This window comes from Gossypium hirsutum, chromosome D05, assembly GCF_007990345.1.
Source record: "Gossypium hirsutum isolate 1008001.06 chromosome D05, Gossypium_hirsutum_v2.1, whole genome shotgun sequence".
Lineage (NCBI taxonomy): Eukaryota > Viridiplantae > Streptophyta > Magnoliopsida > Malvales > Malvaceae > Gossypium > Gossypium hirsutum.
In genome coordinates, this window is record NC_053441.1 from 9,607,963 (window position 1) to 9,626,475 (window position 18,513).

The 18,513-nt window shown below is 34.6% G+C and overlaps 2 protein-coding genes across 3 annotated transcripts; one reads left to right on the plus strand and one right to left on the minus strand.

The window, feature by feature from the left end:
• Positions 1-318: 318 nt before the first annotated feature.
• LOC107906341 (uncharacterized) lies at positions 319-8,269 on the minus strand. 2 transcript variants are annotated; one of them, XM_016833312.2, is made up of 9 exons: positions 8,166-8,269; positions 7,914-8,002; positions 7,692-7,806; positions 5,520-7,441; positions 3,253-4,781; positions 2,993-3,117; positions 2,061-2,881; positions 1,657-1,769; positions 319-792 (listed from the first exon to the last, which is right to left on the minus strand). In XM_016833312.2, exons 2-9 carry the CDS (start codon positions 7,998-8,000, stop codon positions 492-494), a joined length of 5,013 nt encoding a protein of 1,670 aa, XP_016688801.2. In that variant the 5' UTR covers positions 8,001-8,002; positions 8,166-8,269; the 3' UTR covers positions 319-491. The 2 variants fall into 2 exon arrangements, with proteins under 2 accessions (XP_016688801.2, XP_016688800.2); XM_016833311.2 differs by having other exon boundaries at positions 8,092-8,222.
• A 1,475-nt stretch (positions 8,270-9,744) lies between these two features.
• LOC107902747 (exopolyphosphatase PRUNE1) lies at positions 9,745-18,513 on the plus strand. The gene is made up of 13 exons (XM_016828869.2): positions 9,745-10,038; positions 10,791-11,406; positions 11,881-12,065; positions 12,461-12,541; positions 12,612-12,653; positions 12,745-12,789; positions 14,137-14,223; positions 15,669-15,795; positions 15,946-16,026; positions 17,409-17,534; positions 17,611-17,675; positions 17,954-18,059; positions 18,197-18,513. Exons 1-13 carry the CDS (start codon positions 10,012-10,014, stop codon positions 18,304-18,306), a joined length of 1,698 nt encoding a protein of 565 aa, XP_016684358.1. The 5' UTR covers positions 9,745-10,011; the 3' UTR covers positions 18,307-18,513.

Genomic DNA, 18,513 nt, shown 5'->3' on the forward strand with positions numbered 1-18,513 from the left:
AATTGTCGATATCATAAACCCAACATATATGGATAAAGTTTCTACTCAGTATTTATTTATTTTCTTCTTTTTAAACCTTCAAAATAAATGGAAAATTAACTGACATATCAACATTTAACTAATTTTTAAAAAATTTAAAAATTAAAAAATATTATAAATTTTTTAAAAAATTACACACTAATAAAAATTATTAAAATATTCATGTCAAATAATTCACATGTATACCATATCAACAAATATTAATTTGAATATTTTTTTCATTTATTTTTAGGCGAATTGACAAAAAATAAAAATTTAGCAGCAAAACCCAGAGTCAAGTTCCACAAACCCCCAATTCCCATATTTTATTTCAACCATATCAAAATCATATCTGTAGGATGCACTTGCGCAGCAAAGTCCCACAACTACTTTGATTTCTCAAATACTCTAGTGTTACCAAAATTTCTTACATGTATCCTAATTTGAAACTTTCCCCTGCAACCACAACTATCTCAGTCAACAGCCTGGAAAAAAAGCCTAATTGACATTGATCGCTGCTCTTCAGTCAACTGAAGAAACCAGTTTCTTAAAAGATCTGCAGGCACACATTGACCTGACATGCCTGGAAGATTACCATTCTCCAGACTAGCTTTCTTAAAATCAAGGGATACAAGTCCAAGCAAAGCAGAAACGGATGCAAGCTGGATGGGGAGACCTGCTCTAATAGTAGTCTCCTGCCACAAGAAAGCAGATAACTTGGCTCTCAAGTTTTCAACCTCTTTATCTTCATATCCAACAGCATCAACTCCAAGCCTGAAAAAACAGACATCATTGATGGGATGAACTTCCTCAGTTTTACACAGCATCTACAGCTTAATGAGATATCATGGCACATCAAGTTATCAGCCTGGGTACAACAAGAGATTTTCTCCCCATATTAACATATTCTTGCCTTTTTTCTTACAAGAGATTTTTAAGCTTTACAACGGGAGGTAGCACTGTCTCCCATCCCATTAAGCCCACCCCACATGTCCCAGGATTTGAAGCCCGTATCTCCAAGATGATCTATGAAGTTTAAACAACTGCAGTAGCTTAAAATCACTAGAAAAAAAGCTTCTACCATCAGATTCAGAATGCAGACGAACTTAGTACTTCCAATATCAAGTTCCAGTTCAGTCAGGTTGTTCTCTGATTAATAATGCATTTTCCAGTTTGATTAAATTTTAAGTCATCTCATAATAAGTTTTCACCAGTATTTAGCAATAGACTCAACCCTTTCTTAAATCTGCTATATCCAGCTTTGATGCCGATGAATGTAGATTCCAAATTAAATCAAAGTTATCATTGAATTAATCCGGGTTCTATAATTAATTGCAGTAAACGAAAGTCTTTTCTTTTAGCTCAAGTTTCAAGCACTCTCCCATGTCAGTTGGTCTTCATCTGCAACCGTTTTTCTCTCAACTTCTAAATTCTAATTCTATCTAACTAAAAGCTAAATCCAAGTAATTTGTTTTTTCTGCATTGGGTTCCTACCAACATCATTATAGGATAAATGGTGCTCCTGCCCAAAGTTAGAACACTAAAGTTTCCTCAAGGCAGAAATAATAATGACTATAAACCAAAGAAAGGAAAAGTTTTAAGATATATGAGAAAAGGAAAAATTAAACGCAAGCATACCTCCCAAGTTGACCGAGAAGAATAACAATAGCAACACTAAGGTTCCCAATGAAAGATGACTCCAACATGCTCCACAGCTGAGAAATGATTTTCCTGCATGTCCAGTCCCAGCTCTGCTTTCAAGATAACAAAAAGAGAAGTAGGTAACTTAGTACAAAAGAGAATGAAATTTTACTATCATAAAGCATAACCCAAAACCAAATATTAGACGTCTCTTCAGGCTTTTATTTATCAAAGAATTCAAGGCTGAAAGCTCTAAAAGTTTTGCTTCAGCCATTGGAAAGTAATAGCCAAACACTACTTTTGCAGTCCTTGTCTTTCCAAAGCAAAAGGTAAAAAAAATACTAGTTGCATCAAAAGCAGCTAAAAGAGTATCACTTGCTAAAAACATATGAAACACATACCATATTGCATGCAAGCAGCTCCATTAACGATAAGACATCACTGATGTCACACAAAGTCCCAGTGCCAACTGATCCTGAGTTTTTACATGTTGAACTGTACATGTTTAAACAACAGGGAACCTCACAATTAATATCAAGGACACAGGTCAAATTCTGTTCAGCTTCATCCTCAGTGGATCTGGAACTTGAATTTGATGAATTGGATGTTAGATCTTGACACAAAAAGCCTGACCGGGCAAAATTTTGAAGCTTTGCAAAGAGTAACGAAACAACAGTATCTACAGAAAGGGCATCCTTAGAAAATGGGCAGCCAACACATGCAGGGAACTGAGGTTGAACATCATCCACCAACGGAAGAGTTGACGTAACTACTGATGCACGTTCCCTTTCAAGGAACATGACTACAGATTTTAATACAGTCATTGTCAAACTGTAGTTTCTTAATGTGAAAAGTTTATCGCCACCCACATAAGCAAAGACATGAAGAATAATCAGAACCACCGAGGTATCATACCTATGCATCCGGAAAATGTTGTACACAGCCTCACACAAAAAGCTAACAGAGCCAGCAGCTGTACATATTGAACCCAATATAATGCTACCTCCCACCAACAGGTCAGCTGAAGCAGCTTCATATGAAAATATTACATCCAAACCATCAACGGTAACATGTATTCCCGACTCATATTCAACAGAAGTCTCAGAAGACAGATTAGTACATGAAATAACTCTCCCCTCTATAAGAAAACCCTCAATTACACTAAGCAGATCTCCCAAACATAATTCAGACAATACACTTCTAGGCTCAGCATCAGATACCACTGCACCAAAAACAGCAGTTAAATAAAGCGAAAATGGAAATGAAAAATTATAAGAGCTAGTACAGATACAACAAATCCAGTGATAACCTAGAATAAAAGTTTTGAAGGTACCTTCAATTATATGTTTGGCAAACAGATTTAAGCAGGGAATGAAATCCCTAATAAGAGAGCACTTCCCCGAAGTAGCTTTACAGAAGTTGAGAAGTACCAGTGAGAAAAATGCACACGCCTTCTCCCTGAAATAAGAAACTATTAAATTCTAGAAAGAAAATCTCAGCATGACTGAATAAAATGACAAGAGAAATAAAGTACTCATGGACAGTCCTCAAATCAGACAATTTGGCATATCTTGATAACACTAACACACTCACTTGGATGAAAGCTGTTCTTCCTGTTTAAGAGCTTGTAAAATTCTATGCACAACAAACTCTGTCTGAGCAGGTAAAGAGCAATGAGCCATACAAGTTTTAGTTGCACAAACAATCCTAGATACACTGCTATCATCCTTGATGTTAGAGAACACAATACAATATTTCGGGATACTTTCAATTGTTGATCTAGTTTCACTTTCAAATGGAATGCTTGCCAGTCTATCACTTGAACTAGGAATAACTGACATCTCCACTACTACTCCAGAGTTTCGGGAGTGGCTTAAAAGGGCTCTTTCAGCTGGCATTGTACTGCATAAACCATTCTCATTACTCCTTGGAATGTCAAAAGAACAATAAGAACACTCGTTCTCATGATGTAATAATTTAGGTGAAGTGCCCACCCTATTACACTGCAAATTGTTGGAAACATTCTCTGCATTCTTAACACCACCACTGTCAGAAGATGCAAAATTTTCATTTTCATGAGAGAATCTTTCACAAACCTCATCCTGTAAACGTCTAAACTGGTTTGCCTCAAATGTTTCAATGCCTGGAAATTCTATCTCAGGAAGTGTAGGTGATATGGGCATTTCTACTGCAATCCTATAATATTCCTCCTCAGCAGCATTGTCCAAATCCAGCAATTTCATATAGTTTTTGTTCATTACCTCCTCAAAACCAACCATAATTTTGGGGTCAATTACGTCAGGGTTGAACAATTGTTCAGGGCAACTTTGTATCTGCTTCATCTGCAGACCATCACAAGATTGCTCCATAGCTACTGTCTCTTCATGATATGTTTTTCTCTTCTTATGAAACCGATCATGCGCAGGATAAGCAATATCTTGCAGGTCAGGTCTAACATGTTTTGCATCCTCTCTGGGTTTGTCCATTTGTCCTACCATACGATGCAAAACAGATAGCTTCTCCTCAAGCTGTAGATGCAACTGCTTACTCTCACAGCAAAATTGATCAATAGATTCAACAGCATCAAGGATCATTTTCCTTTTTTTAATACCACGTTTAACTCCTCCAAGAAGACCAACAGGAAGAGAATTTCTCATATTATTTTCATCAACCACAGCAAGATTTTCATTGCCCCTAGTTTTTGCAACTCCTCCAGACATACTTGAAATAGTTGGTTGTAAATTTAAGTTTTCTTCACTCAGTTTTGCTGATGTGGTAACAGAAAAAGCACCCCTTTCCTGTGAGCCCACCAACTGTCTATCAGAAAAAGATGCTGTACTGGAACTTATTGCAGAACTCTGTAACATTTTTCGATTAGAGCCTCCAAGCAGAGACTCCAATTTAGAAGTAATACCTGTTAAGGTTTCAGTACCGTCCCCTCCTTGCATATGATGCAAATGTGTATCATGTTGAACTGTTTCCAGAAGAGGATTGAATGGAGGTGTATCCATGCACCTAGACTTCAGCAGTTGGTGTTCAGTTTGAAGACATTTTTGACGTAAGTTTAGGCTGCATAAAGTCTTTTTCAACTTTGTCCGTTGCATACTGCCAAAATCTCCACCCTGCAAAGCATATCAAACAATCCCACGTACAAACATGATCAGAATCTCTGTCAGAAATAATAACAAATAAAAGAAGACCAAAAGTTGTACATGTTAAGTGAACAACCTTATGCATTGCAGACTGAAACCCTAAAAAAAACATAACTAAAGCCAAGAGAAAATTTTGTTCTTTGTAGGTAAGTATTAAAAGGTAGAATTTAGATTCATAAAATATAAGTGACCAAGTGAGATAAAATATACAAGGAACACTTAGAAGGACTAAAGCTCTTTCTCTGTTCCCTCCCACAAAAGCCCCTCTTCTCTCTCTCTCTCTCCCCATTACTTCTTCTGCTCTCTTTCCCACCCTTCCTTTGAGAATGTTCTATTTTGCCTTCTCTTCAGTTTATCCCAGACTGGGGAAATTAGATTACCAAGCACTTATGGGAGTTACAGAGAATCACAAATCTGGTGTGCAAATGCATTCAAACAGCCCAGAAATTAAAGTAGCACTGAAAGCGAACTTGTTCTCTACCCACCAGTTCAATAACACTAAAGAGCCATCAGGTAACCTTCTGTCTGAGAAAAATCAACCAGTAGCAAAGTATAGTATCAAACGCCAAAACCTGTATGCTACTTTTCAAAAGCGAATTACATCACTATGATAATCAATCAGGAAAACAATGAAATTTCAGGGCAAGAAAATATAGAAACTGCAACAGAAAAAGAAGACAGATATATGCATATGAATGAGAAACTAACCTTTCCCATCTCATCTATACCTTCAGAAGGGGTTGAGAAACATTTATCTAGCGCATCCAAGCGGTTCAAAAATTGAATTAACTCAAGCTTCATGCAACCTAGTTCTTGCTGCAAGAGATTGCTACGGCCTTTTTCCAACCTAGCCACATCTATTGCATGCTTTACTCTTTTCTTTTGAAATTTCAGTTGTTTTTTCAAAAGCTTTACTTCTACTTCAGCACTAATACATTTGGCAGAAGAAGCAACCAACTTGTCGACCATATTTCTAGCAGATGAGAGTTCATGCATTTGCTTCTGCAGTTCATTAATCTTAAGCCTAGCATCTTCTAACTGCTTCAACATATGATCGCCACAATGTTTTCCTTCCTTAGCCTTCTTAGTGTTCACTTCTACAAGCTTTCTTTTATTTTGTGCTTTCCTCATCTTTGAATCTGCTGGCTTTTTCTCACTAATAGCCTTCTCTTTCTCAGCCTTCTCAAATTGCAAAGATTCAAAAACTGCCCTATACTTATCATCTTCTACATTCAACACCCCCATTTCCGCAGTCTTCTGTATTTTTGCAGCTGCAGCACCAATATTTCTATCTGCTTGGTCAAAAGGATCCTTCCCCAAATCTCTTGAGCCACGTAACTTCTTCGCTAGGTCTTCATTCCTTCTTCTAGCCTCTTCCAGCTGTTTGGTCATATTGTCAGCAAGCAACTTTTCTTCTACAGCTTTCTTCTTAGTTGCTTCCGCTTTAGCGATCTCAAAATCGGCACATTTTCTTGCTTCAACAGCCTTCTTCTTGGTTTCTTCTGCAATCTTCCTTTGCGCCTCCGCTTCAGCCATCTGTAAATCAGCATGTTTTCTTTCTTCAACTGCCTTCTTCTTAATCTCTTCTGCAATCTTCTTCTGCTCCTGTGCTTTAGCCATCTCCAAAGCCACATGTTTTCTTTCTTCAACAACCTTCTTCTTCGACTCTTCTGCAATCTTCCTCTGCTCCTGTGCTTTAGCCATCTCCAAAGCAGCATGTTTTCTTTCTTCAACAGCCTTCTTCTTCAATTCTTCTGCAGTCTTCCTCTTCTCCTGTGCTTTAGCAATCTCCAAATCAGCACATTTTCTTTCTTCAACAGCCTTCTTCTTCAATTCTTCTGCAGTCTTCCTCTTCTCCTGTGCTTTAGCAATCTCCAAATCAGCACATTTTCTTTCTTCAACAGCCTTCTTCTTCAATTCTTCTGCAGTCTTCCTTTGCTCCTGTGCTTTAGCAATCTCCAAATCAGCACATTTTCTTTCTTCAACGGCCTTCTTCTTCATCTCTTCTGCAACCTTCCTGTCCTCCTGTGCTTTAGCCATCTCCAGATCAGCACATTTTCTATCTTCAACAGCTTTCTTAGATTTTTCGACAAACTTCCTCTGCTCCTTTGCTTTAGCCATCTCCGAATCAGCACCTTTTCTTTCTTCAACCACCTTCCTTGTTTCTTCCTGTAGCTGCTTAGTTGCTTCATTAAACTTTGACTTCTCAAAAACCAATTTGGACTTTGCTTCACTAACTTCTTCTCTTAATGCCTCCAATTGTGTTCTATAATCCTCAGCCTTCTTTCGTTCCATATCAGCAAGCCTTCGTTCTTCACCAGCCTTACTCTTCACAATGTCTGCATGTTTTTCAGCTTCAGCAGCTTTCTTCTTTTCCAGATCTGCCCTCTTCTTCTCTTTCTCAACAAGCTCCTTGAGCCAGCTTATTTCTTTCTCCCTGTCTGAAAGACTAGCTTCAAGAAGCTTTATTTCTTCAAATTTATGCTCAACATCTGAATCACCTTTTTGCTGTAAGTTGGATATCTCAGACTTCAGAGCAGATAACTCATTCTCTAATGAGCCTCTTAAAGCCAGTTCCTTTTTTTTGCCCTCTTTCTCCACCTCAGCTCGTGCCTGCTCATCTTCATATGCTACAAAGGGCAAAGTTACCAATTAGGGGAACAAAAATTGAAGGACAATTGAAATTGAATCTCTAATCCTTTCCTATATGAAGCACACCCTTTTACTGCAGGCAATTGTTTAATTCCAAAACCGACATATGTTTCAGCTAAATCCTCAAACTTCTACTATAATTAAGCATTAAATATAAAATCCAACCCTAAACAAACACAAAAAATGAAACAAGGGATGTTACATTACATAGAGTGGCATTATACTTACCTTTCTTGAGTTTCAAATTCTGGGCTTGAATATTATCACATTCTTTTTCGAGTAGGCGCACTGCTTGCTTAAGACACATTCGCCCCTTTTCTACCTTCAAATATTTATTTTTCCACTAGAAAAGAAAATAAATAAGGAAAAAGAAAATCGAGAAAAAGGAAAGAAGAATTATGGAAATAAATACTGTAAAACGTTCTTCTCTAAAATGAAAGCGTAACTTACCACTTGACAGCAAGGAGAGACTTGGTCGTCCTCCCCTGGCGCGCCCGTAATACTCGTCTCAGTCGTGTTAGGAACGTCCGCCGCCATTACTGCAAAAGCTTCCAGGATTCGAGATTAGGAAATCATCAACAAAAAAAAAAACTTTTGTTAAATTTAATACTCAGGGATGGCGCCTTACATGTTCAAATCAACTGCCGCAAAACAAAAAAAAAAACAAAACAATAGTAAGGAAACGAAAGAAAAACCCTAAACCTTTGATCCGAGATTTCCTTGCACCGGCGAGAATAAAGAGTTTAATGACCCGACCAAAGAGGATACGCGCATGGGTCGAACCGACTCTGAATGGTTTTGGTAATTATTTAAATTTTTTGTTAAATTCTGATAATAATCCCTGTAGTATTCGTTTTATGTGAATTTAGTCCCTATACAAACTAAACCCACTACTTTTCGAATTACTCCAATTTACTGCAAATGGTAGTGATTTTGACGTGGTTTTGAGTAAACTAGAGGTGGAATATGCCGGTGAGATGGCTGATATAGATGGGTGATTAGACTTACACATGGAAAATGTCGAGAAAATAAGAGAAAATTATAAAATCCCAATGAAATACTAATATGTGTCATTATTATTTTTTATTCAAAATCCCATGTCACCTATTTTAACTGCGTGAAAAGAGAAATAAAATTAAGAAATATTTAAAAACATGAAAATTAAAAAAAAACAGTTTTTATTTTTTAAAAGTAAAACTTTGATAAATTTATATATTTTAAAAATCATAAAATTTCGAATTTTTTTCTAAAATATGAAAATGTAAAATATTTTTAAAAATATTTTTTTTCAAAAAAAATATTGAAACTTTCAAAAAAATCATAAAAATAAACTTTTTTAATAAAAATATAATTTTTAAACTATTAGAAAATTGAAAAAGTGATTTTCATTTTTCAAAATTTTAAAATTTTTACTTTGAACTTTTTATGATTTTTAAATATATATTATTTTATGATTTTTTTTGTTTTTTAAAATATAATTATATGATTTTTACTTTTCTGTTGTTTTAGGAAATATTATGTAAAATAATATAAAAATTATTCAATTATCTAACCAAGACTTATCAAAACAGTCTATAAAACAATACTTCTCAAAATCTTAACTTTTACCAACACAAAAGCTTATTAAAATATCACATCAATTAAATTAGCTATAATAAATTTATCCTTCAACGTTTATATATTTTATTATTTTTATTTTTATTTTTATTTTCGAGTTAAATTTAGTTATTAATATTTTAAAACAATCAAATAAATTTTTTAATGAAAATGTTGATTAAAACATTAATTTTTTAACGATTTAGTGTGGCAACTTAAGTGACGGTTCACGTGTACTTTATGTTGATATGACGTTATTTATCTTTTATGTCACATCAACAAATAATTTAAAAATTATTAAAATATTTTAAATATATATTAAAAGTAGGATGAAGTACATGTTCAAAAATTGAAAATTTGTCAATATTTCCGTTGAAAAAATAATAAAATTGACACTTTTGAAAAGTTAATATTTAAATTTAACTCTTTTTAAAAAGTTGAGAGCCAGTTAAATTTAATTTTAAAAATAAAAGTTAAATTAACAAATAATATAAACTGACTACTAAATATATTGTTATGCTGTCAAATTAAAAGCACCATGGTTTTTTATTGGATTTTGAAAAAATTGAAAAGCCCATATCTAAATTGGGTTGGATTAAGAAAACGTAAAAGGCCCAAATTTGAATTGGATTTAAACGGAAGCTGACAAACCCAGCCCTTCTCTTCCCTTCCCTCCCAGGTGAAGCGTAACGGCAAACAACCAAACGTAGAAGCGCTGATTTTGAATTGTTTGGCGCGTGCAGTGCAGAGAAGTGAATAGGAACCGCCATCGATGGTTTTTAGACAAGGTTTGAGCTTGTGTTGGTCTTAATCGGCATGGCGGAGTCCACAATGAATCCCAAAATGTCGCCTTCTCCTCCTCTCTTTGTCTCCTCGAATCTGCCGCCCTTTCAGTCGTTGCTCATAACCCATCACTCCTTTCACTTTTCCACGCCCCTTCTTCTTCTCCACCATGACCTCCTCCCAACCACTTTCTCAGGTTTGTCTACTTTCCCTCTGCCCATTTCCTTTTTCTTTTACTTTTGTTAGCAATGATCTCAATACCAACAGTATAAACAACGGTAGTTTATAAAACACACTATGTTTTTTTTTCTGTATATATTCTTGCTTCTGTTACAACACTCTATGTTGTGTTGAACAAAACCTAAACCATAGATTTTGAATTTGAGTGAATCAGTCAAGACATACAGAGGATTATCCACCTTTTTCGTTACATTCACCTTTTATACAGTCCTTTTTCAAAATTTCCTTCACACGCAAATTAGTAAAATTACTATTAGCTGTGGCATTGGTGTATAGAGCATTTACCTGTAAAAATGTAACTCCAATAACGAGGATAAGTGTAAATAGTCTTTTGCTTTTTATACAATCTTGAGTAGTTACTACTTCTTCCTTCTCTTCTACTTTGAAATGGTTAGTCAGTGAGGTGATTATGTTGCACAAAACTTTCCAATTTATTTTTAGATAAACTGATATAGCCCTTAGCTAGAAGCTGCTATTGATTCTCATATTTGCTTACAATCTCTAGTAACACATTAAAACTGTACATTTAATGTAAATTATATCGGAGGAAGAGCATAGACTAGTTTTTAGCTTTCATGTCACTAGTCTCATGGCTTCAATGGTTATAACCTTAAATATTTAATTATCATAACCGTGTTTTTTCCCTCTTTTTGCTGTGTAGATTTCCTCAATGTTTCAAATCCTTTTTCTTTTGTTCTTATATGACAGGGACCATATATCCGTACCCGAGAGAATCCTTACTTTGATGGTCTATTAGTAAAAGATGGTTCTTTAACAGAAGAATCTTCTAACTCTGACTTTGGAGACATTTATGATCTCCAGAAGGTTTCCAGGTCTAGATCAGATATTGGTGACTCAGGGCGCAAAAACCTTGATTTGGATATATCTGAAAAGCCTATGGAACCAGCTTTTGGTGATTCAATCTCAGATGCTATTCTTCAACCATTTATCCGAGCATCAAATGATAGTTGGTCAAATGCTGTGAGGCCACCTGCATCTGTCCTATCAGACATTCAGTCAGAGTCAAACTTTCATTTGGATAATCCAAGTGATTCAATGAAAGACTCACTTGATCATTATGTACCTTCTCTGTTGGGAACTGAAAAATCATATAAGGTTATGAAAAAAAGAACCAGCTTGCCAAAAATTCCACTTCCTCAGTCTGCAGCTTCATTTTATAATGGATATTCACCACGAATGGAAATTGTAGAATCCTGTGAAAGCGTTAACAGACTTAACTTTTTTCTCAAATCGAGAAGGGAAGAGGTTGATGCTGGTGTTCCAGGAAGGTTCCTTCATGCTGTTATTGGGCAAGACGTCCCTGGTAATTATATGTTGTCTTCTCTTACCATAATAATTAAAGAAGTCCTGAAGTCTTATCTTTTGTTTTTGCTATGCCTATAACTCTTTCCACTTCATTTGCTTCTAACCAAGAACTAGATGAAGCAACTTTATTTCTTGTTTGATTTGTGAGAAGCATACACCTAATCCTTATGTGCATGAGATGTAACTTAAGCTTAGTCCTCAAACATGCTTTTGCATCTTTGTTCTTGCGAGTGCATTGAAGTTGTTTCCATTCTTTACCTGTACTTTTAAGTCTCAAGTTTCTTCAATTAATGAATGAATTTTATTTATTTTGCAACAAAAAATTTGGAAAACTGGTGAGGAGGTTTTGTGTTTTCAGTATTAAGAAATTCAAAATCTTTGGGATGAAGAAAAAGAATGCTCTGCCACAATTTTATTCTTCCGCTTCTTGCCATGAATTTTCTATTCTGATATCAGAATTTTCAATTTTCAGATGTTGGCTCTGTTGCTTCAGCAATCATGTATGCCTTCTACTTGAATGAAACACTTGAAAATGATCAGTTCTTTACTGTTCCTGTCATCAACATAAAGAGGACAGAGCTGAACTCACAGGCTGAATTAAAATGGTTGCTGGATTCTTGTCAAATTGATCAGTCATCCTTAATCTTTATTGATGAGGTATGTTCAGCTCAACTGATGTAATACCTATATTAACATTGTTCTGCCTGCTTTGAATCTCTTAAGAGCTACTTTTCTATGCATTCAATTTTATGGCTTTCAGAAGACCTTATTAAACTTTTTCAATTCTTAACAACTGACCTGCTCAGTTGGATAAAATATTCATAACTAACATTTTGTTTATGTAACTCCTATAAGTGGCCCAAAAGGGAGTATATATTTCTCAAGTGCTAACAGCTATTAAATGCTTAGGTTCAGATATTTGAGTATATGGTGCTATTCTTTTATCTGGAGATCATTTCACAGATACCTTGTTTGATAAATTTCAAAATATGATTTAAGTTTAATTCCCAACTTTAATTGACCATTTGTTCTTGATGTTGAATGATGGGCAGATTGATCTATCATATTATGACTTGTTCGGGAGTCTTAAGTTAGTTCTATTAAATGGTTCCAAGCTTCCGAGTAAACAAGAGGTAATATTCTACAAGAACTGACTTTACCTTTTGACCATCAGAAATGATTTATATAGCTTCCTATGTACAGGCACTAAAAGAATCAGTCATTGAAATCTTTAACGGCAAAGAGGTATATATACAACTGAATATGGCTAATTTCATGCCTTCTTTTTTATTTGAATCTGAAAATATTAATAACAGATATTCACCTTTATCTACAGGGCGAAGTTGCATACCCTTGGGTTGAGAAAGTCACCGTGGGACAGGTCTGACATGAGAGTTTAAGTTGTGTTATTCTATATTATTTAACTATTATCCATTCTTATTGTCATATTAATTATTTAATCGTCTTGCTTTTTCTTGATTTGTTATGCCGATATCATTATATTTTGATGATGTGGTTTTCCCTAAACGTAACTAACTTCTTGGAATAACTTATGTTTCTGGGATGTGGCTCCCAATAAGGAGAATTACTAGCAAGCTGATGTGTTTAGCATACCTAGTTATGTTCAAGTTATTGAATATCTAGTATAGTTACTTTTGTCTTACTGAGATAGCATGTATTCAAACATATTTGATTCACAAGAGGCCTTAAAGCCAATGTTAAAGCATAAAGCTATCTTTTGCAAGTATATCCCATTCAATATATTGTTAATATTACCTTGTTATTTGTCATGATCTTGTTTTTTTTTTATGTTTCATCATGTTATCAATATTCATGAAACCTGCACCTAGTGTTCATAGTGTTACTCAATTGAGTGGGTTCTGTTTAAAGAGATAGAAGGATCTGTTTCCTTTCTATCTGGAAAGTAATTCTAGGATGGATTCTCCTACACTTGAATGCTATTCCAGTGCAATTGGAGCTCTTTTATTCAATCAGTTCACAGAAATTTCCAGTAATTTGCTTGGTTAACTCTCTTCATAAAGTATTTTGTCAATAACTAGTGCAGTTTATAGTCCGGTTAAAATATTGTCATACAAATGATTATCAAGTGCGCCTTCTATTTTCAATCTTCATTATTCAATATGCATCATCAGACATAGTATCACACTAAAAATGTATTAGGCATGAATGAAGACAAAGAAGGGATCTTTAATAGCGTTACCAGTTTTCTAAGCTCAAATTTTACTATTCCTTTTTGCTTTGTTTATTGTTGGTAAAGAACAAAATTGTTATGAAAGTGTGTCATAATTTTTAAAGTAGCGAAGTTAGGCTCCTTCTGGTTGATGCTTTTTCTATTTACTTTAGAGTTTATTTTTATTCAAGAAAAGTAATGACATGAACAACACTGTTCATACTTAATCGTTCTTTTTTTTTCAATTTGTTTAAGAGTGGGAATTTCATTTTCGAAACAGTAGCATGACTTGTTTTCAGTGCTATTTTTCCTTTTAAAGCAAAAACAAACGATGACATGCATATTGTTGCAGTTACAGAAATGGTTAGCAACAGCAGCTAAGAACATTTACTCTCAACAAAAATAAGTTGGCTTTTGTTATTTGTCATGTGTGTTTCTTGTGAAGCTCCCCCCCCCCCTCCTTTTGATATATGCTTTTAAATCTACTCTGTTATAAAATAGTCTGGGGGTCTTGTTTAACAGCATTCATGTATGCAGGAGTGCTCATCTTGTACACTTATTGCTGAAAACTTTGCAATGACATCGCCTCAGATTTTGGCAGGACAAGGATTCAGCCGACTTTTGGTACTTATTGCAGTTTCTTTTGAATATTCAACTGTTTGCTTCCTTTCTATCTTTATGATTTATATATTCTAGCATTAACTAATATTTTCCTATTTATTTTTCAAATTAATCAAGAGCGATACTTACGGAAGCAACTAGCTCATAACAATTAAAGCATTCACTTGCACTTTGCAAGCAATTGAATCAAAGGTTGCCTGTTCTTTGTGGTTATCATATTTAGCAGTAAGTATTTAATTTCGGAGTTACTTTTTGATAAAACCAAAACTTGAAGGTCAAAATAGTAAGTCAAAAATTACGAGCTAAATTTCTGGAACTGAATTTTTTCAATGAATTCTAACATTTCGAGCTGAAACGGAATTAAATTATTTGATCGCTAGAACAGCTTAGGTCTGCTTGACAGTATAAGAAAATCACATTAAGTTGAAACTCTTGTATAAGAACTTAAAGAAAAATGATCGACAATACAATCTTTGCAATGTTTGTATTCACAATAATTGCATTGCAATGCTGGAGGCGAAGTGCTTGTGCTCCTGCGGTGTGATGGTTATAACAGTGAAGAATAGTATCTGTGTTAATATTATAGGGATATGATTTTATTCCAAAATTTTTGGAGTGGTGGTTTGATTGCTGATGATACTCGTATACGAAATGATCTAGCATAGATGTTATTGGATAAATTAAGGCGCCTGTTAAATATTTCTTATGTTACTTTGCTGTTGTTTTTTCTTCTTCCGCAAAAGTTGCCAAAAAATAAATGCAACTAAGAAAAGCAAAACCATTTCACTCATGATACGACCTTGTTGACTAAGGCTAGTATAGTTGAGTTTTTACATCAGCAAGTTCTCTCAACGATATTTAGATCTGGGGTATGCTGAACTGTGATAAAGTTGGCTCTAAGGCCTGTGTCTGGGAGGAAATATGACCTTAAAGGCAGAAGGGTTTGGCCCAAGCAAGTCTGATTCTGTTAGGTTTGTTGCTCTTATTCCTAGTTTCTACTAAGGAAAGAGAGAACAGCTAGTCAAAGTAATATTATGCCGAATAACCCTAAAAGTAGATATGGCATCAAGCCTAACACTTACCCTTTTCCGGGATTGACTACTGCTTATCAACAAATGGAAGCAGTTCTCAGTCAAAAGAGAAAGCTATTCCTCTTAGCTGTCAAACAAGTGAATGGTTGTTCCTTCCGAGGGAGGGGAAAACTGTGTTATCCATGAATATGGAATTTTTACTTTTTGATACTCTGAAAATGTTGTTTGCTTCTGTGTCCAAAGTAAAAGCATGATTTTACTTTTTGCTTCCAAAAGCCAGTAGCAAAATTGATAGAACCCAACTGATTTCCTGAATTTGGTGTCTGGGTGATTCAGTGAAATAATATTAGGAGCTGTAAATGAAATTGTGATCAAAGTCAACCAAATGAGACAAGCTGAAATTTTACGTATGTGCAGTTAGCTGGTATTCTGTTAGACACTGGAAATCTGTCAAGTCCTGATTCTACGACCAAGGATAAATACATGGCTACGTTGTTGCTCAATGGAGCTGGTCGTTTTGGATGCAATGGCCTGTACCAGATATGTAAGCTCTTTTTGGCCTAATTCCTCCCTTTATTCTCTCTTCACTCTCTCTCTCCCCCCAGACAAGAAAATGGAAATAATCCAATCTCACTCCATATTCACGTGTTCTTTACTTAGGCTAATGCTTGGATCTAAAACTCATGATTTGCAGTGCGATATAAACTATATGATGTGTCTGAGCTGAGAGTAGCTGATATTTTGGGAAAAGATTTCAAGAAGTGGACAAGAGTAGGTTTGTACTTGCACTTTGACTATATTTGATTGAATTTCCATTAACTGAATGATAGTAGCTGGTATTCAACATTACTTTCAAGTGTTAACATTACATAGTGAGGAAATCTTATGGTTTATGATTTTGGGTTGTATGGATTAGGTTTTTAGGATTTAGGGGTTTATGGTTTATGGCTATAGAGTTTTAAAGTTTAGAGGTTTAGGGTTTTAGGGTTGATGATTTTAGTGTTTTTAAGGTTTAGGGTTTATGGTTTTTAGTTTTTAGGGTTTATGTTTAGGGTTTATGATTTTATGTTTATGGTTTATGGTTTATGGTTTATGGCTTAAGGGTTTATTTTTAGGGTTTAAGTTTTAGGGTTTTTAGGGTTTATGGTTTTAGAGTTTTTGGTTTTAGAGTTTTTGGTTTTGTGTTTTTAGGGTTTGGTGTTAATGTTTTTTTTATTTTAGGGTTTTATGTTTAGGGTTTTTTATTTATGTTTAGGGTTTAGTATTTTTAGGGTTTAGTGTTCATAGTTTGTAGGGTTTAGAGTTTTATGATTTATGGTTTTATTGCTTAGGGTTTATGTTTTTATGTTTAGGGTTTAGGGATTAGAGTTTTATTACTTAGGGTTTAGTGTTTGTGGTTTTATGATTTTATTTCTTAGTGTTTATATTTTAGGTTTTTAGGGTTTATATTTTAGGTTTTATTGTTTATGTTTTAGGGTTTTAGGATACATGGTTTTAGGATTTATAGTTTTAGTGTTTTTAGGGTTCATTGCTTGTGTTGTTAGGTTTTAAGGTTTTAAGGTTTAGGGTTTAGGTTTTATAGTTTTATAGTTTTTAAGGTTTATTGCTTGTGTTGTTAGGTTTTAATGTTTTATGTTTTTATGTTTAGGGTTTAAGGATTTCTTATGTATGCTTTAGGGTTTGTGGTTTTAGCATTTGTGGTTTTAGGATTTTATTTCTTATTGTTTATGTTTTAGGGTTTAGTATTTATATTTTAGATTTTAGGGTTTATGATTTATGGTTTTGTGTTTTTAGCGTTTATGGTTAATGGTTTTTAGTTTTTATAGTTTATGTTTAGGGTTTATATGCTATATTTTACATTTTAGGGTTTTAAGGTTTTATTGCTTCTTGTTTTAGGGTTTATGATTTGTGGTTTTTAGGGTTGTCTTTTTAAGGTTTATATTTTAGGGTTTATGGGTTATATTTTAGGGTTTTTAATGTGTAGGGTTTATGGTTAGGTTTTATTGTTTTTAGGGTTTATTGTTTGTGTTTTTTTAGGGTCTATGGTTTATAGGTTTTATGTGTAGGGTTTTGGGTTTTTTAGACTTTTGTTGTGTGCATATTTGTTTGTGTAATTGCCATTCAGTTGCATTCCGTTAACTTGGATTATTAAACCAGGCAAGGCAGACAACTCTTGTTCAAGGTTAACGGTTGCACATGTTGGTATGAGTTCTATTGGCATTCCAGTGGAGCAGCTTCTTTCACATGGCGAGGCCTCAACTAGGGAAATAAAACATTTTCTTCGTGAGTTATTAAAAATATGAATTAAATCACTTGAGAGTCTCTTTTCCTATCCCTGACTTTTTGCCCTGAATATCAGAAACGGAGAAACTTCGTCTGCTCATGATTGTTTCAGGATATTATGATCAACAGAAGAATTTCAAGGTCTGGATTCTCGGAAAATCCGTTTATTTATTCTTTTTTTTATTCTAGAGTGTAGACTGGCTGTCATTATACGATTTGAAATTGGAAAAGTTTAACCTACGGTTAATTGTTGGTGGAGTTATTAATAAATTTAGTGTTGATCATGCACTTGATAGAGACATCCTGGTAGCTGGGGATTCTGTTCGTTTCAGATTACAGGGTACACAGTTAGTCAAGTTTGCATACAGAGAAAAGTAACAGCAGTATTGCTTTCTTGTGAATGTATGAATGTTATGTAGAGAGAGATCCTAGTCTCAACTGAATCTGTGGAGGTGATGAAGAATCTACTCTTCTTCTTCAATTCCAATGCTTCTCAACTGCCTTTCAAAGCTGTTCATCAACCAGGTCTGCTTTATCTCAACCCATCTGTTGATGAATAGACAAAATTTGCAGATGTTTTGAAATATTGGATATATGTCTCTTCTTAAGTATAATTGCATGCACCAACTGAACGAGTTTGATTTGTTTCTCCTTTATTTTAGGTATAGGGGAGGAGATGAAGGCGTTCGAGATTGATAAGGTTACATCAAGAAAGACAATCGAGCGGCTTTTGGAACAGTTTGGCGGCCCCTTCAACCAACACCGACCTTAGTAATTATCATCATTATGTGCCTAAACAACATCATCAACATGAAAGTAAATGAAGATTTTGATGTATGATAGCTGCAAACATAATCATAATCATGTTCAAGAGTGCACGCCTACATTTAGATTTGGATTTTGGTTTCATATGTAACTCTATGTTCAAATAAATATGTTTCAATATATATTTAAACAGTGCACATTTTCTCCCACTCAA

Bases quoted from the DNA above. Each gene is read 5' to 3' on its own strand.
- LOC107906341 (XM_016833312.2), bottom strand. From the start codon at position 8,000: ATGGCGGCGGACGTTCCTAACACGACTGAGACGAGTATTACGGGCGCG. The intron at 7,807-7,913 runs GTAAGTTACGCT...TTTCTTTTCTAG, and splicing joins TCTCTCCTTGCTGTCAAGTG to TGGAAAAATAAATATTTGAA. The intron at 7,442-7,691 runs GTAAGTATAATG...TGCCCTTTGTAG, and splicing joins GAATTTGAAACTCAAGAAAG to CATATGAAGATGAGCAGGCA.
- LOC107902747 (XM_016828869.2), top strand. From the start codon at position 10,012: ATGACCTCCTCCCAACCACTTTCTCAG. The intron at 12,790-14,136 runs GTCTGACATGAG...TCATGTATGCAG, and splicing joins AGAAAGTCACCGTGGGACAG to GAGTGCTCATCTTGTACACT. The intron at 17,535-17,610 runs GTGAGTTATTAA...CCTGAATATCAG, and splicing joins GGAAATAAAACATTTTCTTC to AAACGGAGAAACTTCGTCTG.